Source organism: Papio anubis, chromosome 1, assembly GCF_008728515.1.
Source record: "Papio anubis isolate 15944 chromosome 1, Panubis1.0, whole genome shotgun sequence".
Lineage (NCBI taxonomy): Eukaryota > Metazoa > Chordata > Mammalia > Primates > Cercopithecidae > Papio > Papio anubis.
This window is the reverse complement of record NC_044976.1, coordinates 18,940,170-18,956,102: the sequence shown is the minus strand read 5'-3', so window position 1 is coordinate 18,956,102 and position 15,933 is coordinate 18,940,170. Positions and strand designations below refer to the sequence as shown.

The 15,933-nt window shown below is 53.9% G+C and overlaps 1 protein-coding gene across 2 annotated transcripts in view; it reads left to right on the top strand.

Moving 5' to 3' along the window:
• KIF17 (kinesin family member 17) overlaps positions 1-15,933 on the top strand; it is a 54,338-nt gene that overhangs the window by 1,441 nt on the left and 36,964 nt on the right. For both annotated transcript variants that reach the window (XM_003891259.3, XM_009200990.3), the window contains exons 2-5: positions 1,570-1,716; positions 3,340-3,441; positions 6,825-7,014; positions 12,561-13,013. In XM_003891259.3, coding sequence (XP_003891308.2) covers positions 1,570-1,716; positions 3,340-3,441; positions 6,825-7,014; positions 12,561-13,013 — 892 coding nt within the window. The remainder of the gene's footprint in view (positions 1-1,569; positions 1,717-3,339; positions 3,442-6,824; positions 7,015-12,560; positions 13,014-15,933) is intronic.

The following is a 15,933-nucleotide window of genomic DNA, read 5'->3' as shown; positions in this document are numbered from 1 at the left end:
GCTGTGCTTTGTTCTTCCTGCACTATCCTGTTTTCACTTCTTTGTACTCTCCATCCCTGCTGGCTGCCTGGACTCTTGTCGCTGTGCTCCCGCCCCATAGCCCGCCACGAGAATCACCTGTACGTGTCCAGCTCCCTCCATTGCAAGCAGACATTGGGCGATCACCTGTGTATGGCGGTGCTTCCTGTGCCAATGCATGAAAGAATCCCCATATGCACGCTGCAGGAGCCTCGCAGGTGCTATTCTTACTCTTTAAGATGTTGATCCTTTTTTTTGTTTTTTTTTTTTGTTTTTTTTTTGAGATGGAATCTCACTCTGTCACCCAGGCTGGAGTGCAGTGGCGCGATCTCGGCTCACTGCAAGCTCCGCCTCCTGAGTTTATGCCATTCTCCTGCCTCAGCCTCCCGAGTAGCTGGGACTACAGGCACCCACCACCATGCCCGGCTAATTTTTTTGTATTTTTAGTAGAGACGGGGTTTCATCGTGTTAACCAGGGTGGTCTTACTCTCCTGCCCATGTGATCCGCCCGCCTCGGCCTCGCAAAGTGCTGGGATTACAGGCGTGAGTCACCACGCCCGGCCGTGTTTTCTTTTCTTGGTTGCATTATTAGTTATTATTTAAATTCTCAGTCTTGTGTTTTTTTTTCTTTTTTTCGTTTAATTTAATTTTATTATTATTTTTTTTGAGACAGAGTCTCGCTCTGTCACCCAGGCTGGAGTGCAGTGGCGCAATCTCCGCTCAATGCAAGCTCCACTCCCGGGTTCACGCCATTCTCCTGCCTCAGCCTCCCGAGTAGCTGGGACTACAGGCACCCACCACCACGCCCGGCTAATTTTTTGTATTTTTTAGTAGAGATGGGGTTTCACCGTGTTAGCCAAGATGGTCTCTATCTCCTGACCTGGTGATCCGTCCGCCTCGGCCTCCCAAAGTGTTGGAATTACAGGCGTGAGCCACCGCGCCCGGCCGATCTTTTTTTGTTTGTTTGGATGGAGTCTCACTCTGTCCCCGGGGCTGGAGTGCAGTGGCACGATCTCGGCTCACTGCAATCTCCCTGGTTCAATAAATTATCCTGCCTCAGCCTCCTGAGTAGCTGGGACTGCAGGAGCTCACCACCACACCCAGCTAATTTTTCATATTTTTAGTAGAGACAGGGTTTCACCGTGTTGCCCAGGCTGGTCTCGAACTCCTGACCTCAGGTAATCTGCCCGCCTCAGCCTTCCAAAGTGCTAGGATTACAAGCATGAGCCACCCCGCCTGGCCTAAGGTGTTATTCTTATCATCTTATCAGTGTGCCTCAGTAAGGCCAGCCCAAGGGCACACAGTAAAGGTGGAGATGGATGTGAGCCCGCAGCGCAGGCTCTTCCCCACCCACACACAGGGACAGCTTCTACCCCACCAGACAGTCAGCTCCTTGAGGACAGAGCTGGGCCTTGTTTATCTCCACACTCCAGTGCCATTGTTGGGTGGGGGGACCAGGAAGGGCCCTGAGTCTGTGAGTTAGGGAGCCCTGTCCCGAGCCCTGCTGTGCCTGGTCCGCTGATCACGTGGTCCTGGCTTCCTCCCACTCAGGGCGTCACTGAGGGCTACAATGGCACCATCTTTGCCTACGGCCAGACAGGCAGCGGGAAGTCCTTCACCATGCAGGGCCTGCCGGATCCACCCTCCCAGAGAGGCATCATCCCCAGGGCCTTCGAGCACGTGTTCGAGAGCGTCCAGGTACGGGCCTCGTGGAGGGAAGGGGCAGCGCCAGAGCTGCAGCTGGGCCCCAGAGCACTTCTGACAGGTGGCAGGGACACGGGAAGTGTTCGGAGTCCGGCCTGACCCCGTGCAGGTGAGCAGGGAAGGCTCCAGGTTCTGAAAAGGTGGTGGGAAAAAAACTTAAAACAGAGAAAATTCTGTCCGTGCTTTTCTCGCGTCATTTTTGGCTTCTAACCCTTAGTGGAGCGTTTCCTGTGGATCTGCTGACCCTGTGCACTGGGCCAGGAAGTGGTTGTAACAATCACAGCTTCCCTCTTATTGAGCAATTGTTATGGACCAAGTCGTATGTGAAGCCCTCGGCATCCTTATCTCACTGAATCTCCAGCCTGACCCAGGAGGTAGCTGATAGCCCCATTTTTGAGATAGGGAGGTTGAGACTCTGAGCCTTTATGGGCCAGGTTGAGACTGGACTCTGAATTCATCCCAGCATCCAGGCTGCAGGTGAGAATTACCTGGCGACCATTTGTGGCAGTGCATGGGGAATGGCGGATGGGGACGACCCTGGTCAGCTGCAGAACCCACTGTGCCGCTCCCAGGACTCATCATGGTAGCCAGAGCAATATGTAGGGCCTCGGAGAGCTGCCAGGGACCAGCCCAGAGCCAGTGCTTGGCCCAGGCCTTCCCTGTGGCCTCAGATTTTTGTTGGATTGTTGTTGTTTTTTGAGACAGAGTCTTGCTCTGTCACCCAGGCTGGAGTATAATGGCGTGATCTTGGCTCACTGTAACCTCTGCCTCCCAGATTCAAGCAATTCTCCTGCCTTAGCCTCCCAAGTAGCTGAGATTACAGGCGCCCATCACCACATCCAGCTAATTTTTGTACTTTACTTAGTAGAGATGGGGTTTCGCCATGTTGGCCAGGTTGGGTCTTGAACTCCGGGCCTCAAGTGATTCGCCGGCCTTGGCCTCCCAAAGTGTTGGGATTACAGGCGTGAGCCACCACGCCCAGCCAGGATTTTTGTTTTTGTTTTTGAGATGGAGTCTTGCTCTTTCGCTCAGGCTGGAGTGCAATGGAAAAATCTTGGCTCACTGCAGCCTCTGCCTCCCTGGTTCAAGCAATTCTCCTGCCTCAGCCTCCTAAGTAGCTAGGATTACAGGCGTCTGCTACCACGCCTGGCTAATTTTTGTATTTTTAATAGAGATGAGGTTTCGTCATGTTGGTCAGGCTAGTCTTGAACTCCTGACCTCAGGTGATCCACCCACGTAGGCCTCCGAAAGCACTGGGATTACAGGTGTGAGCAGCGCCCGGCCCTGTTTTTTTGTTTGTTTGTTTGTGGTTTTTTTTACCCTGAATAACGGGGAGGCCTCTGTTTCCTTTCCCATGAGGACTGTAGACAGAGCATTAGACAGCAATATGAAGATGATACAACTCAAAGAGGCCTGGGCACCCACCAAGCTGGAGACGAGGAGAGAGCTTGCCAGGAGGGCTGACAGGGCGGGTTGGATTGGAGACTCCTCTTGCCCCGACGTTCCTTCTCCTCCCATGATGTCCTGGTGGCAGAGGGCCCAGGGCCCAGGGCCAAGCCTGGCAGCAGGTGGACTTGGAGCTCTGATGTCTGGGTTCTTTCTGTGTACTCCCTGCAGTGTGCAGAGAACACCAAGTTCCTGGTCCGGGCCTCCTACCTGGAGATCTACAATGAAGATGTGCGGGACCTCCTGGGGACTGACACCAAGCAGAAGCTGGAGGTGGGCACAGACCCAGTGTGGGCAGGTGGGGCTGGTAGGGGGGAGGTTGGCAGTGGTGCTGCTCCCTCAGAAATATGGGAAAGTATCCTGAGGGTGCGGCACTGGGACACTGAAGTTGGGACTTTTTTTTTTTTTTTTTTTTTTTTTTTTTGAGACGGAGTCTCATCTGCTAAGCTGAGCTGGGTGGTGGCCGGGTCTGGCTCACTGCAAGCTCCGCTTTCCCGGAGTTCACATGCATTCTCCGGCCTCCAGCCTCCCGGTAGCTGGGACTACAGGCCAGCCACCTGCGCCCGGCTAGTTTTGTATTTTCTTAGTAAGGCGGGGTTTCACACGTGTTAAGCAGGATGGTCTCGATCTCCTGACCTCGTGATCCGCCCATCTCGGCCTCCCCAAAGTGCTGGGATTACAGGCTTGAGCCACCGCGCCCGGCCTTTTTTTTTTTTAAATAAAAAAATTTTTTTAGGCAGGGCGTGGTATCTGCTGCCCATAATCCTAACACTTTGGGAGGCAGCGAGATCGGTAGTCAGGAGTTCAGATTTCAACCTGGACTGAAACCCACATCACTAAAAATACAAAACTAACAGTCAATCGTACGTCGTGTTCCAGCTACTGGGGGCTTCCAGGGGCAGGAGAATCGCCCAGACAGGAGGTAGGGGTTGCAGTGAGCTGAGATTGTGCCACTGCACTCCAGCCTGGGCAACGCAGCGAGACCATTTTGAGACAGAGTCTCGCTGCGTTGCCCAGGCTGGCCTCGAACTCCTGGCCTTGAGCCTTCTACCTCAGCGCCCCCAGTAGCTGGGACTGCAGGCATGTATCACCACATGCACCCAGCCACTTGGTGTTTTTTATGCGGGAGCCTCCAGCCTCCCAACTAGAGTTTTTCTACCACGTTCTCTCTCCTAGTGCAGCTTAATCATAGCTCAGCCCCCAGACAGGGAATCAAAGACAGGAGGCAACACAGGGTGTTGTTCCCACATGTCAGTCCCAGAAGGCCAGCCTGTGGGGTTAGGGCACTCTGGCCCCCTGCAAACCTTCTGCTAACCTGCACTGGAGCAGCAGGGAACCCTCCTCCCCCTCCTCACTACCCTGGACCCTAGAAAGGCCTCAGTTACCGGGGCCTAGAGGGGCCAAAGGCTGGCAGCTACGCACACTTGTTGCAGCTGAGCCACGGGCCTCAGGCCTATTGAACCAGCTGCCTTGGGGGCTGCAGTGACAGATGCACTCTCTGAAACACACTCCGGGGGCCACCGGGCTTTAGACACACTCCCTCGAGGAGGATGTGCAGATGGCTCTCATGTAAACCTCCTGGCAGTCCAGGAGGAGGCACCGTTCTAATCCCTTATAACAACAGATGAGGAAACTGAGGCTCCATGTGCCTAAGTAAGACCAGCCCAAGGACGCACGGTCGATAAAGAGTGGCGATGGGATTTGAATCCGGGAACTCCACAGCACACACTGTTAACCCGTGTTTAACAGAGGCCCGATCGTGGTTATAATCAGAGGTTATTACATCACTTAAGGCCAGCAAGAGGTTTGGGGAAGCAGAGTTCTGTGCCCTCCCCCTAGCCACTGTAAACTACCATCCCAGAACCCAGCCCTGTACTGCCTGATATGGTGAGGTCTGAGGGGGCCTCTCCAGCGAGTTCTCCCCACCCATGTCCCGGCAAAGTGTCAAGGGCTCCCCTCCCCGTGGCAGCGATGGACACGTTCCTGCCATGCTCCCCTCTCTCATCCTTGCCGCATCCCAGCCGGTTGCCATGGTGACCCGGCTCTGGCCTCCGCAGCAGAGATGAGCAGTTACCAAGGAGCCTGGTGCGCAGCTGGGGGCTGTCACTCAGCGCCTCCCCAGGCGTCGGGGGTGGAGTGAGGTTGGGAGTGCGGTGGGGGGAGGACCCCTGAGGCCATCATAAGTTTGGGAGCAGGGAGCCTTCCTGGGCTGGAAAATCTCGTGGCAGGAGACCTCTTGGGTGAGGGGTTGTCTCCTCGGGTTGCTCAGGCCCGAGATGGCGACTCATCCTTTTTGTAACTGACCCCTGCTGAGTACCCACAGAACTTTTTTTTTAGATCTGTTCTCTTCCTAATCCTCATAATAATCTTGTAGAAATAGGAGTTATCATCCCCATTTTACGGAAGAGAAAATTGAGACCTAGAGAGGCAAATTAACCTCCCCAACCAGCAAGTCACAGAACGGGGTGCCCTCCGGCCACACGCAGCTGCGTCCTCTGAGCTCCCTCCTCACAGCTGCCACCTGGGCCAAAACCTGCCTTCTGTCATCTCAAGCTTCAGCCACTGCAGGATGCTCCGGCCTGTGTCTGTGCCCTGCCCCCAGAGCCTTCCATCGGCTGTGACCCCACTAACAGCTGGGACCTTCACCTTCCCCTTTCTGGGTGTCAGTGTCATCTATTCCATGAAGCCCAGTCCCTTGGTGGGGCTTGGCTGTTTTTTCACGCTTCAGCAGATAGGACCACCCCTGACCCCCACCCACGCCCCTCCCACAGCTGGGGCCTGAGCCCACCTGGGACCCCCCTAAAGCTGCTGGGAGCAAAGCCGCTGAGCCTCCTGTGGCTCTGACCCGCAGGACCACTTGCCAGACTAATGCCTTTTGTCCTCATTCATTCTGCTCTTGTGCCAGAGTGGTTTTATTTCCTCTCACACTTGGAAAATACTGCATTTCACAGCTCTGGGTCTGCAACAAAATGACTTTGCTGCCTGGAAAACCAGCAGGGAGCCAGCAGATAAATTAACTTACTGCTGCCATCGCCCTGAGGGCTGGGGGCCTCCGGGCTGTGAGCCTGTGGGGTTCTGGGCAGTCAGTGGCCTCACCTGTGATCTGAGGGTTTGGGGATATTCCTGCTGTTCTAGAGCCACGGCGGAGGGGATATGGAGCCCTAGCAACAGGGCGAAAGGAGACAGCACTCGGGGCTCATGGGTGGCGACAGACACAGCCCCTGGGATCTGAAGCTCCCTGACGGAAAACCGCTTTTGCAATCGTAGCACTAACAACAACAGCACAGACAGTGGCTGGCATCTATGGGGCACTTAGGTGCTGGCACCATGCTAAGCACTGTATGTGCCTTATTTTACGGATTCCTCCCCATATCCCTGTGAGATAGCTGTCTCATGCCCATTTCACAGATGTGGAAACTGAGGCTTAGGTTGTCACTGGCTGAAGGTCCCCCAGCAAGTAGGAGGCAGGGGTAGGTCTGAGGCTGGCTGAGCCTGGAACGCACCCCTCCCTGTGACAGGCATGTGAGGTGCCAGCCTGCACTGCAGGAGGGCGAGGGCGGTCCGCATGGGGCCCTTCTCTCTGGTTCCTTGACCGTCCCTGGTCCTAACCCTTGGAGGCTGGAGGTTCCACCCCTGACCCGTTTCTCCTCCCTCAGCTGAAGGAGCACCCAGAGAAGGGCGTGTACGTGAAGGGGCTGTCCATGCACACGGTGCACAGTGTGGCCCAGTGTGAGCACATCATGGAGACCGGCTGGAAGAACCGCTCAGTCGGCTACACGCTGATGAACAAGGATTCCTCACGCTCCCACTCCATCTTCACCATCAGCATCGAGATGTCTGCTGTGGGTATGCGAGCTGCTGCGGGCGGGGGTGGCGGGGGGACAGGTGACCTAGCCACACTTCCACTCCCACTAGCCAAGGCGTGCCATCTCTCAGGGTCGCAAGAGCCCCTGGAAAGTGGGAAGAGATGCTCTAACAGCCTGGAGGAAACCCAAGAGGATCCTTGGGATGCTGGGACCGTGTTCCCAGGATAAACAGCAGCAACGACAGTAACGCTGGGAGCCAACATTGAGCACTTACTGTGTGCCAGACAATTTTTATTTATTTTCTTGTTTTTTGAGACAAGGTCTTACTCTGTCACCCAGGCTGGAGTGCAGTGGTGATCTCGGCTCACTGCAACCTCTGCCTCCCAGGCTCGGGTGATCCTCCCACCTCAGCCTCCTGAGCAGCTGGAACTACAGGTAAACCACCACGCCTGGCTAATTTTTTGTAGAGGTAGGGTCTTGCTATGTTGCCCAGGTTGGTCTTGAACTCCTGAGCTCAAGCAATCCTCCCGCCTTGGCCTCCCAACGTGCTAGGATTACAGGTGTGAGCCACTGCGCCCAGCCAATATGCCAGGTAATATGTGTGTATTGTGTCACTTACTCCTACAGCACTCCCATGAGGTGGATACTGAATCATCCCCATTTTACAGATGAAGAAATCGAGGTCACACAACTAGGAACTAGCGTCAGAGCCCGGCTTCTATCCCGGGGTCTTCCTCTGGAGTGTGTGTCACTCCAACCCTGTGGATTCTCCTCTCTCTAACATTCTCTACTCCTCAGTCATCTCATTATTGTTTTTTTCTGGAAGAGCTGCTGAGAAAGCGAAGAGGAAGGAAAGAAACCCATGTTTATTTGGGGGCCCCTATTGGCCATCTACAGTGCCAAACTCTTTATACCTTTCATTCCATTTAGAGACAGGCACTAGAATCCTCATTTTATAGATGAGGAAACAGAGGCTCTGAGAGGGAAAGTGATTTGCTTGTTCAAGGTCTTACTGCCGCTAACTGGTGGAGCTGGGATTTGAACCCGGGTCTCCCTGATGTCTGGGTTTTCCCATGAATACTGCAGCTGCCTCCAAGTTGTGGTCCATCATGACTAGAACTCCAAAGAGCAATGCGGCAGGAGGTGGCCTCAGCCCAACTGGGAACATAATTCTGGAGAGATCAGGGTCAGGAATTAGCTGGGTGTGATGGTGCATGCCTATAGTCCCAGCTACTTGGGAGGCTGAGGTGAGAGGACTGGTTGAGCCTGGGAGACCGAGGTTGCAGTGATCTGAGATCGCACCACTGCACTACCCAGGGTCAAGGCCTGGGTAGATGGAACCTCCCAGACATATTGCCCAGCCAGTGTGGTGACCTGGCCTTGGGCCAAGCCCCAGTGCTTGCTTGGGTATGAGGCCATGAGTCCCAGTGTCCTGGGGGTGCTGATATGGGGAAGGCTGGGACCAGCGTGGTCACAGCCTCAATGCTGCAGCTTGGGGAGGCACAGAGACCAGGGCAACTGAGAACAGATCAGGAGGGAGGAGGGGGGAGCGGGTTTGGGGGGCACCTCTTGGTCTTTGCAGGAAGGTTTGAAGGATGAGGCAGGCTGGTTGCACATTCACCTTATAAAATAATGTGAGCTCAGTGATGATGGTAAGAAAGTAGGGAATGGTAGGGAACAGTTACTCATAGTTCTGACACCTAAACACCACTAACATTTAAGCATTATATTAATATATAATAATTATTTATATTTATAATTCTTTATATTATGTTTATTTATATATAAATATACAATATATATACACATACATATATACACATGGGGGTTTTGTTTTTTTTTTTTTTTTTTTTTGAGACAGCTCTGTTGCCCAGGCTGGAGTGCAGTGGTGTAATCTCAGATCACTGCAACTTTGGTCTCCCAGGCTCAACCAATCCTCCCACCTTAGCCTCCCAAGTAGCTTGGAACTACAGGCATGCACCAGCACACCCAGCTAATTTTTATGTTTTGTAGCAACAGGATCTCGCCATGTTGCCCAGGCTGGTCTCGAGCTCCTGGACTCAAGCAATCCACCTCAGCCTCCCAAACTGCTGGGATTACAGGCATGAGCCACTGCGCCCAGCCCGTATTTTCTTTTGATCCTTTTTTTCCTATGAATGTTTTAAACACAACTGAAATCTTATGCCATGGTTTCCCCTGGTTTCATCTCCCTTGCCATCACTAAGCATTTCTGCATGTTACTGTCACCGTGTCTTCATGACCATGTGTGGTGGCCTGGCTCATGCCCTTTTCCAACCGGTCCTTGATCAGTGGTTTCCAGTTTCCCAGTGCTGGAAGTCATGCCATGATGGACATCTGTGTGCACAAAGCTTTTTCTCCTCTGAGAGTCATTTCCTCAGACTCGGTTCCCTGGAAGGGAGTTCCTGGAGCAAAGATAACACACGTGGTTAAGGCTCCTGTTCCGTTCTGCAAAGAGCTTCCTAAAGGGGAAGCACCAGGTTCCTTCCTGTCCTTTTTTTAGAGACAGGGTCTCACTCTGCCACGCAGACTGGAGTGCAGTGGTGCAATCATAGCTCACTGTAGCCTTGAACTTCTGGGCTCAAGCATTTCTCCCATCTCAGCCTCCTGAGTAGCTGGGACCACAGGCACACGACACTACACACCAGCTGTTTTTGGTGTGGTTTTTTTTGTTTTCTTTTCTTTTTTTTTTTTTTCTGAGACAGGGTTTTATTTTGTTGCCCAGGCTAGAATGCAGTGGCATGATCACAGCTCACTGCAACCTTTACCTCCTAGGCTCAGGTGATCATCCTACCTCAGCCTCTGAAATAGCTGAGACCACAGGCATGCACCACCACACGTGGCTAATTTTTTTTTTTTTTTTTTTTTTTTTTTGTCTCGCTCTGTTGCCTATTTTCCAGGGCTGTGGTGCAATCTTGGCTCACTGCAAACTCTGCCTCCCAGGTTCATGCCATTCTTCTGCGTCAGCCTCCCGAGTAGCAGGGACTACAGGCACCCGCCACCATGCCTGGCTAATTTTTTGTATTTTTAGTGAAGACGGGTTTCACTGTGTTAGCCAGGATGGTCTCGATCTTCTGACCTCATGATCCACCCGCCTCGGCCTCCCAAAGTGCTGGGATTACAGGCGTGAGCCACCACGCCCCGCCCCAGCAAATTTTTTTTTTTTTTTTTGGTAAAGAAGGGGTTTCACCATGTTGCCCAGGCTGGTCTCGAACTCCTGGGATCAAGCAATCCGCCCATCTCCCAAAATTCTGGGATTACAGGTGTGAGCTGCTGCCCCTGGCCTGTTGTTGTTTTTGAGACAGAGTCTTGCTCTGTCGCCCAGGCTGAAGTGCAGTGTCACAATCTTGGCTCACTGCAACCTTCACCTCCCAGGTTCAAGCAATTCTTGTGCCTCAGCCTCCTGAGTAGCTGGGATTACAGGCATGTGCCACCATGCCTGGCTAATTTTTGTATTTTTAGTAGATACAAGGTTTCACCATGTTGGCCAGGTTGGTCTTGAACTCCTGACCTCAGGTGATCCACCTGCCTTGGCCTTCCAAAGTGCTGAGATTACAGGTGTGAGCCACTACACCCAGCCTGTTGTTGTTTTTTAATAGCCTAAAGAACTGGCTGGCTACGAATGCGCTGTTTACTTCTCCAGACCACCAACCTGTCAACTAAAGAAAAATCAACAAGGCTGGGCACAGTGGCTCATGCCTGTAATCCCAGCACTTTGGGAGGCCAAGGCAGGAGGATCACTTGAGGCCAGGAGTTTGAGACCAGCCTGGGCAACATAGGGACACTCAATCGCTAGAAAGAAAGAAATTAGCCAGGTGATGTACGCCTTCAGTCCCAGGTACTCGGGAGACTGAAGCAGGAGGATTGCTTGAGCCTGGGAGTTCGAGGCTGTATTGAGCTAGGATTGCACCACTGCACTCCAGTCTGGGCAACAGAGTGAGATCCTGTCCCAAAGGCAAAAAAAAAAAAAAAAAAAAAGGCACAAGCCTGTAATCCCAGCGCTTTGGGAGGCCGAGACGGGCGGATCATGAGGTCAGGAGATCGAGACCATCCTGGCGAACACGGTGAAACCCCGTCTCTACTAAAAACTACAAAAAAAACTAGCCGGGCGAGGTGGCAGGCGCCTGTAGTCTCAGCTACTCGGGAGGCTGAGGCAGGAGAATGGGGTAAACCCGGGAGGTGGAGCTTGCAGTGAGCTGAGATCCGGCCACTGCACTCCAGCCTGGGCGGCAAAGCAAAACTCCATCCTAAAAAAAAAAAAAAAAAAAAGAGACATCCTACTGAGGATAATAGACTGGGGCCTACAGCCCAGAGCGGCTCTGTCAGTATTTCAGGTCACAGTTTATATACAGGTGGTGAAGGCAGCACCTGCAGAATCGCATCTGACTTGCTCAGAATCACATCAAGGGGCCGGGCGCGGTGGCTCAAGCCTGTAATCCCAGCACTTTGGGAGGCCGAGACGGGCAGATCACGAGGTCAGGAGATCGAGACCATGCTGGCTAACACAGTGAAACCCCGTCTCTACTAAAAAATACAAAAAATTAGCCGGGCGAGGTGGCGGGCGCCTGTGGTCCCAGCTACTTGGGAGGCTGAGGCGGGAGAATGGCGTGAACCCAGGAGGCGGAGCTTGCAGTGAGCTGAGATCCGGCCACTGCACTCCAGCCTGGGCGACAGAGCGAGACTCCGTCTCAAAAAAAAAAAAAAAAAAAAAAGAATCACATCAAGGTTTGGGTGCAAGAGCACATCTGGTGATAGATTCCAGAGGCTTCCTCACAAACCCCGGCAGATATTATCTCATGTGTAGGAAGAGGCATGGCCTAGGGTCTGTCTTTAAGTGAGCTGGTGATTCAGCCAGAGACGTGGGGAACTGTAGACTCCATTCTGTTCTGTCTTCGAAGCATATCTGCGGAGCTCTGCACAGCTCTGCACATTGGCACAGAGGCAGCGGCTTTGCGAGCTGATTATGCTGGCAAGTGGAAAAGAGCAAACGTGGCTTCTAACATCTGCCGCTTTGTCTCACAAACCCTAATGGGGTCTCATTTTGTTGATGTGGGGAATTGAGAATCTGGGAGATAGGTGGCTCTGCTACTGCCACACAGCAAGAAGACGACAGGACTGGGTTGGGAACCGGGTCCGGGAGTCTCCAAAGCAGATGTTTTCTGTGTTGAATGACATAACTCCCTGGCGATCCAGCCACACCCCTGCCCTTCTCCACCTTTGACCTTGCAGGAAGCCTTCGGGAGCTGCTGTGGCAGCCAGAGGCCCTGTTGCACTCAGAATGGTCTCTAACTCCAGCCCCTGCTCCTGGAGACAGCCTGCCCTGGGTTCTGATGGTGGCTATAGTGTTTAGCAGCTGTGTGACCTTGGGCAAGTTCCATGCCCTCTCTGAGCCTCAGTCTACCCATCTGTAAGATGAGCCCAATAATAGCACCTGCTTCCTGGGGCTCCTGTACAGCTGAGGGGAAACCCTCGGTGGGCAGGCATTGAGCACCCAGTGCCTGGCACTGATTGCCCTCAATACATAGGGCTCACCCAAGGCCCTCGTCCCTCTGCCTGGTCTGTCTGCAGATGAGCGGGGCAAGGACCATCTCCGGGCGGGCAAGCTGAACCTGGTGGACCTGGCGGGCAGCGAGCGGCAGTCCAAGACTGGGGCCACGGGCGAGCGGCTCAAGGAGGCCACCAAGATCAACCTGTCGCTGTCGGCGCTGGGCAACGTCATCTCGGCGCTGGTGGACGGGCGCTGTAAGCACATCCCCTACCGTGACTCGAAGCTGACACGGCTGCTGCAGGACTCACTGGGCGGCAACACCAAGACGCTGATGGTGGCCTGCCTGTCGCCTGCGGACAACAACTACGATGAGACACTCAGCACACTGCGTTATGCCAACCGGGCCAAGAACATCAGGAACAAGCCGCGCATCAATGAGGACCCCAAGGATGCGCTGCTTCGCGAGTATCAGGAGGAGATCAAGAAGCTCAAGGCCATCCTGACACAGCAGATGAGCCCCAGCAGCCTGTCAGGTGGGACCACGTTGGGGTAGTGGCAGGAGGGCCGGGTCCCCAGGAGAAAACTTCCTCCCCTCTGTTTTCTCACCTCCAACTTCCCATCTAAAAGACGGTGGGAGCGGCATCCTCCCACCCCTCAGCCCCATGTGAGCGCAGGGCCCTCATGGTTGGAGACGGCCCAGATGGCATCTGCTTGTCAGTGCCCTGGGAGGAGGGCAGTCCGTCTGACCTGTCCCATCTGATACAGGTTGTCGCCCACTCCCCACCTCTGATCTGCTCATCCATTATCCCCACCCCACCCCCACCCCCCCGTTTGCTGCTGTCCGTGGCATTGTCGCAATGCGTGTTCGCTGCTCAGCGGCTGGCAACTCGCTCCCCACAGCTGCATCTGCTCTTCACGGGCACCTCGTTATAGCAGCTTGTGCGCCCCGGCCTTTGCCTGTCACCTGGCAGGTGGAAATCCACACCTGGAGCATTGGCCTGAAGGGGCTTTGGAACTGAAGGAGTCTTAAGATTTTTTTTATCTCAGAAGCTCTTGGGGAAGGGAACACAAAAAAGCTTGTGTCTATCTGTCCATTCATCCCCCTCCCACCCACCTTCCTCTCCATCTGTTCATTCTACACACACCCATTCACCTACCCACTCATCCACCCATCTGCCCATCCTCCCATTTACCCATTCATCCACCCACCTTTTCGTCCACCTACCCACCTTCCTACCCACCCCATTATTTATCCATCTGCACAGTCACCCATCCACTCACCCACCTATATATCTATCCATCCATCCATCCATCCATTGATCCTTCCATCCTTCCATCTACCCATCCCTCCCTCCATTCCATCAATCCATTTCTTCCTTCCATCCATCCATCTACACAGCCACCCACCCACCCATCCATTCATCCATCCATATCCATCCACTGACCCTTCCTTCCTTTCTTCCATCCATTCATCTGTCATCCATCCATGCTTCCATTCTAATCACCCACCCCATCCACGCTATCATCCATATATCCACCCATTCATTGACTCCATCCTATCATCCATTCTTTTATCTATTTTTCCACTCACCTGCCCATCCACCCAAGGTTCCCTGAGCTGCTCCTCTGTGTGTTGACCTGTGCTGGGTACTGGATACACAGAGATGAATCAGATGCAGGCTGTGCCTTGTAGGGTACCTAATCTCCTGAGGAAGAAGGACACTCCAGCAGGCCATCACATGCAATGAGATACACTCTAGGGCAGACAGCTGTACAGGGCAGAAAGGAGTGCATGGTCAGCCAGGTCTGTCTGTGGTGGGATAATGTCAGTGAGGGAAGGCTTCCCGGAGGAGGCAGTAATTGAGCAAAGTCTTGGAAGAGGAGAAATTTCCCTGTTAGGATAAGAGCGTCCAGTGTGTGGAGAGATGCGCAAAACTCTAAGGTGCATTTGGGGAACTACAAAGCCCTCTGCTGGCTGCCTTGGGTGATGGGAGGTGGTCAGGCAGGACTGGGGTGGAGAGGGCCTTGAACACCATTGCAAGGCATTCCACCTCAGCCATCTGCCTTCCTCCTCTTTTCCTACTCCTCACCCCAACCCTTCTCACCTGCAAGATTGGTAAGGGGGAAGACAAGAATGGTGAGGGTACCAGGAGAGAGTAGGGGAGGCTGGGCCTGCGGCCCCTGCACCCAGCAGCTGACACCTGTGCAGCCTTCCAGTGGTGACGGAGGCAGCCCCCAGGATAGAGGCTGTTAGCACCCCCTCCCCCTGGATGAGGAGCAAGGAGCCAGCAGAGTGACTGGGGTGGTGCTGGGTGGATAGCTGAGGGCTGAGCAGTTATCACCGGCTCACCTCCCAGCTCCGCAGACAAGCAACTCAGCCACTGAGAACCTCAGTCTCTTCATCTGTAAAAGGGACATCATAATGATACCCGCCTTGTGTGTGCTGTGAGGCAACTGGGAAAATTACCTGAGATCATGCACGTGTGGGCTCAGCACGAGGCCTGGCACGGTGGGCTCCAGAGACAATGTGTGCTGCCTTCACTTTGGAGCCGGGCCTTGAGACCAGGGGTGTCTGACCCAAAGCTCCCTGTGTTTGCCCTGCCCAGGACTCACTTTAGACATTTCCCCCTTAGCCCTGGTTCTCCCTCTAGCATATCCCTCTTTTTCTGTTTCAGCAAAACTTGAAACATCCGTCTACTTTTACCAGTCCCAGTTTCTCTCCCTCCGCTCTCTCTTGCCCCTACCCAGGCAGGCCCTGTCCTGGCCCACTGATGCTGGCCTTGTCATCTATGGCCTCCTGTTGTGGAGCGCAGTGACTGTCCTGGGGCAGGCCTCACCTTGCCGCCTCAGCACCAGTTGGCTCAGCAGACCCCCTCCCTTCATGAGACCTTTGCTTCCTACATGCCCTCTGCCCTCAGTCCCCTCCTGCCTCCCCACCCACCTCTCCTCAGTTCCCAGGGGCGAGTCCTTCCTGCTCCCTGGTCTCCTAACCCTGGGCTGTTCCAGGCTGGACATCTGCTGTCCTCTCTCTGCACTCGCTGCTAAGGTGGCTTCACCTGGGTCCCTGGTGTTATCACCACCTCTGCGCTCCCGACTTCCCCACATGCACCCCACAGCCTGGCCATGCAATTTGTGGTCGTGTCTTTTTTTTTTCTTTTTTTTTTTTTTTTTGAGACGGAGTCTTGCTGTGTTGCCCAGGCTGTAGTGCAGTGGCGCGATCTCAGCTCACTGCAACCTCTGCCTCCTTGATTCAGGTGATTCTCCTGCCTCAGCCTCCCAAGTAGCTGGTACTACAGGCACACGCCACCATGCCCAGCTAATTTTTTGTATTTTTAATAGAGATGGGGTTTCACTGTGTTAGCCAGCATGGTCTCGATCAGGACCTCGTGATTTGCCCACCTCAGCCTCCCAAAGTGCTGAGATTACAGGCGTGAGCCACCTCGCCCGGCCTCG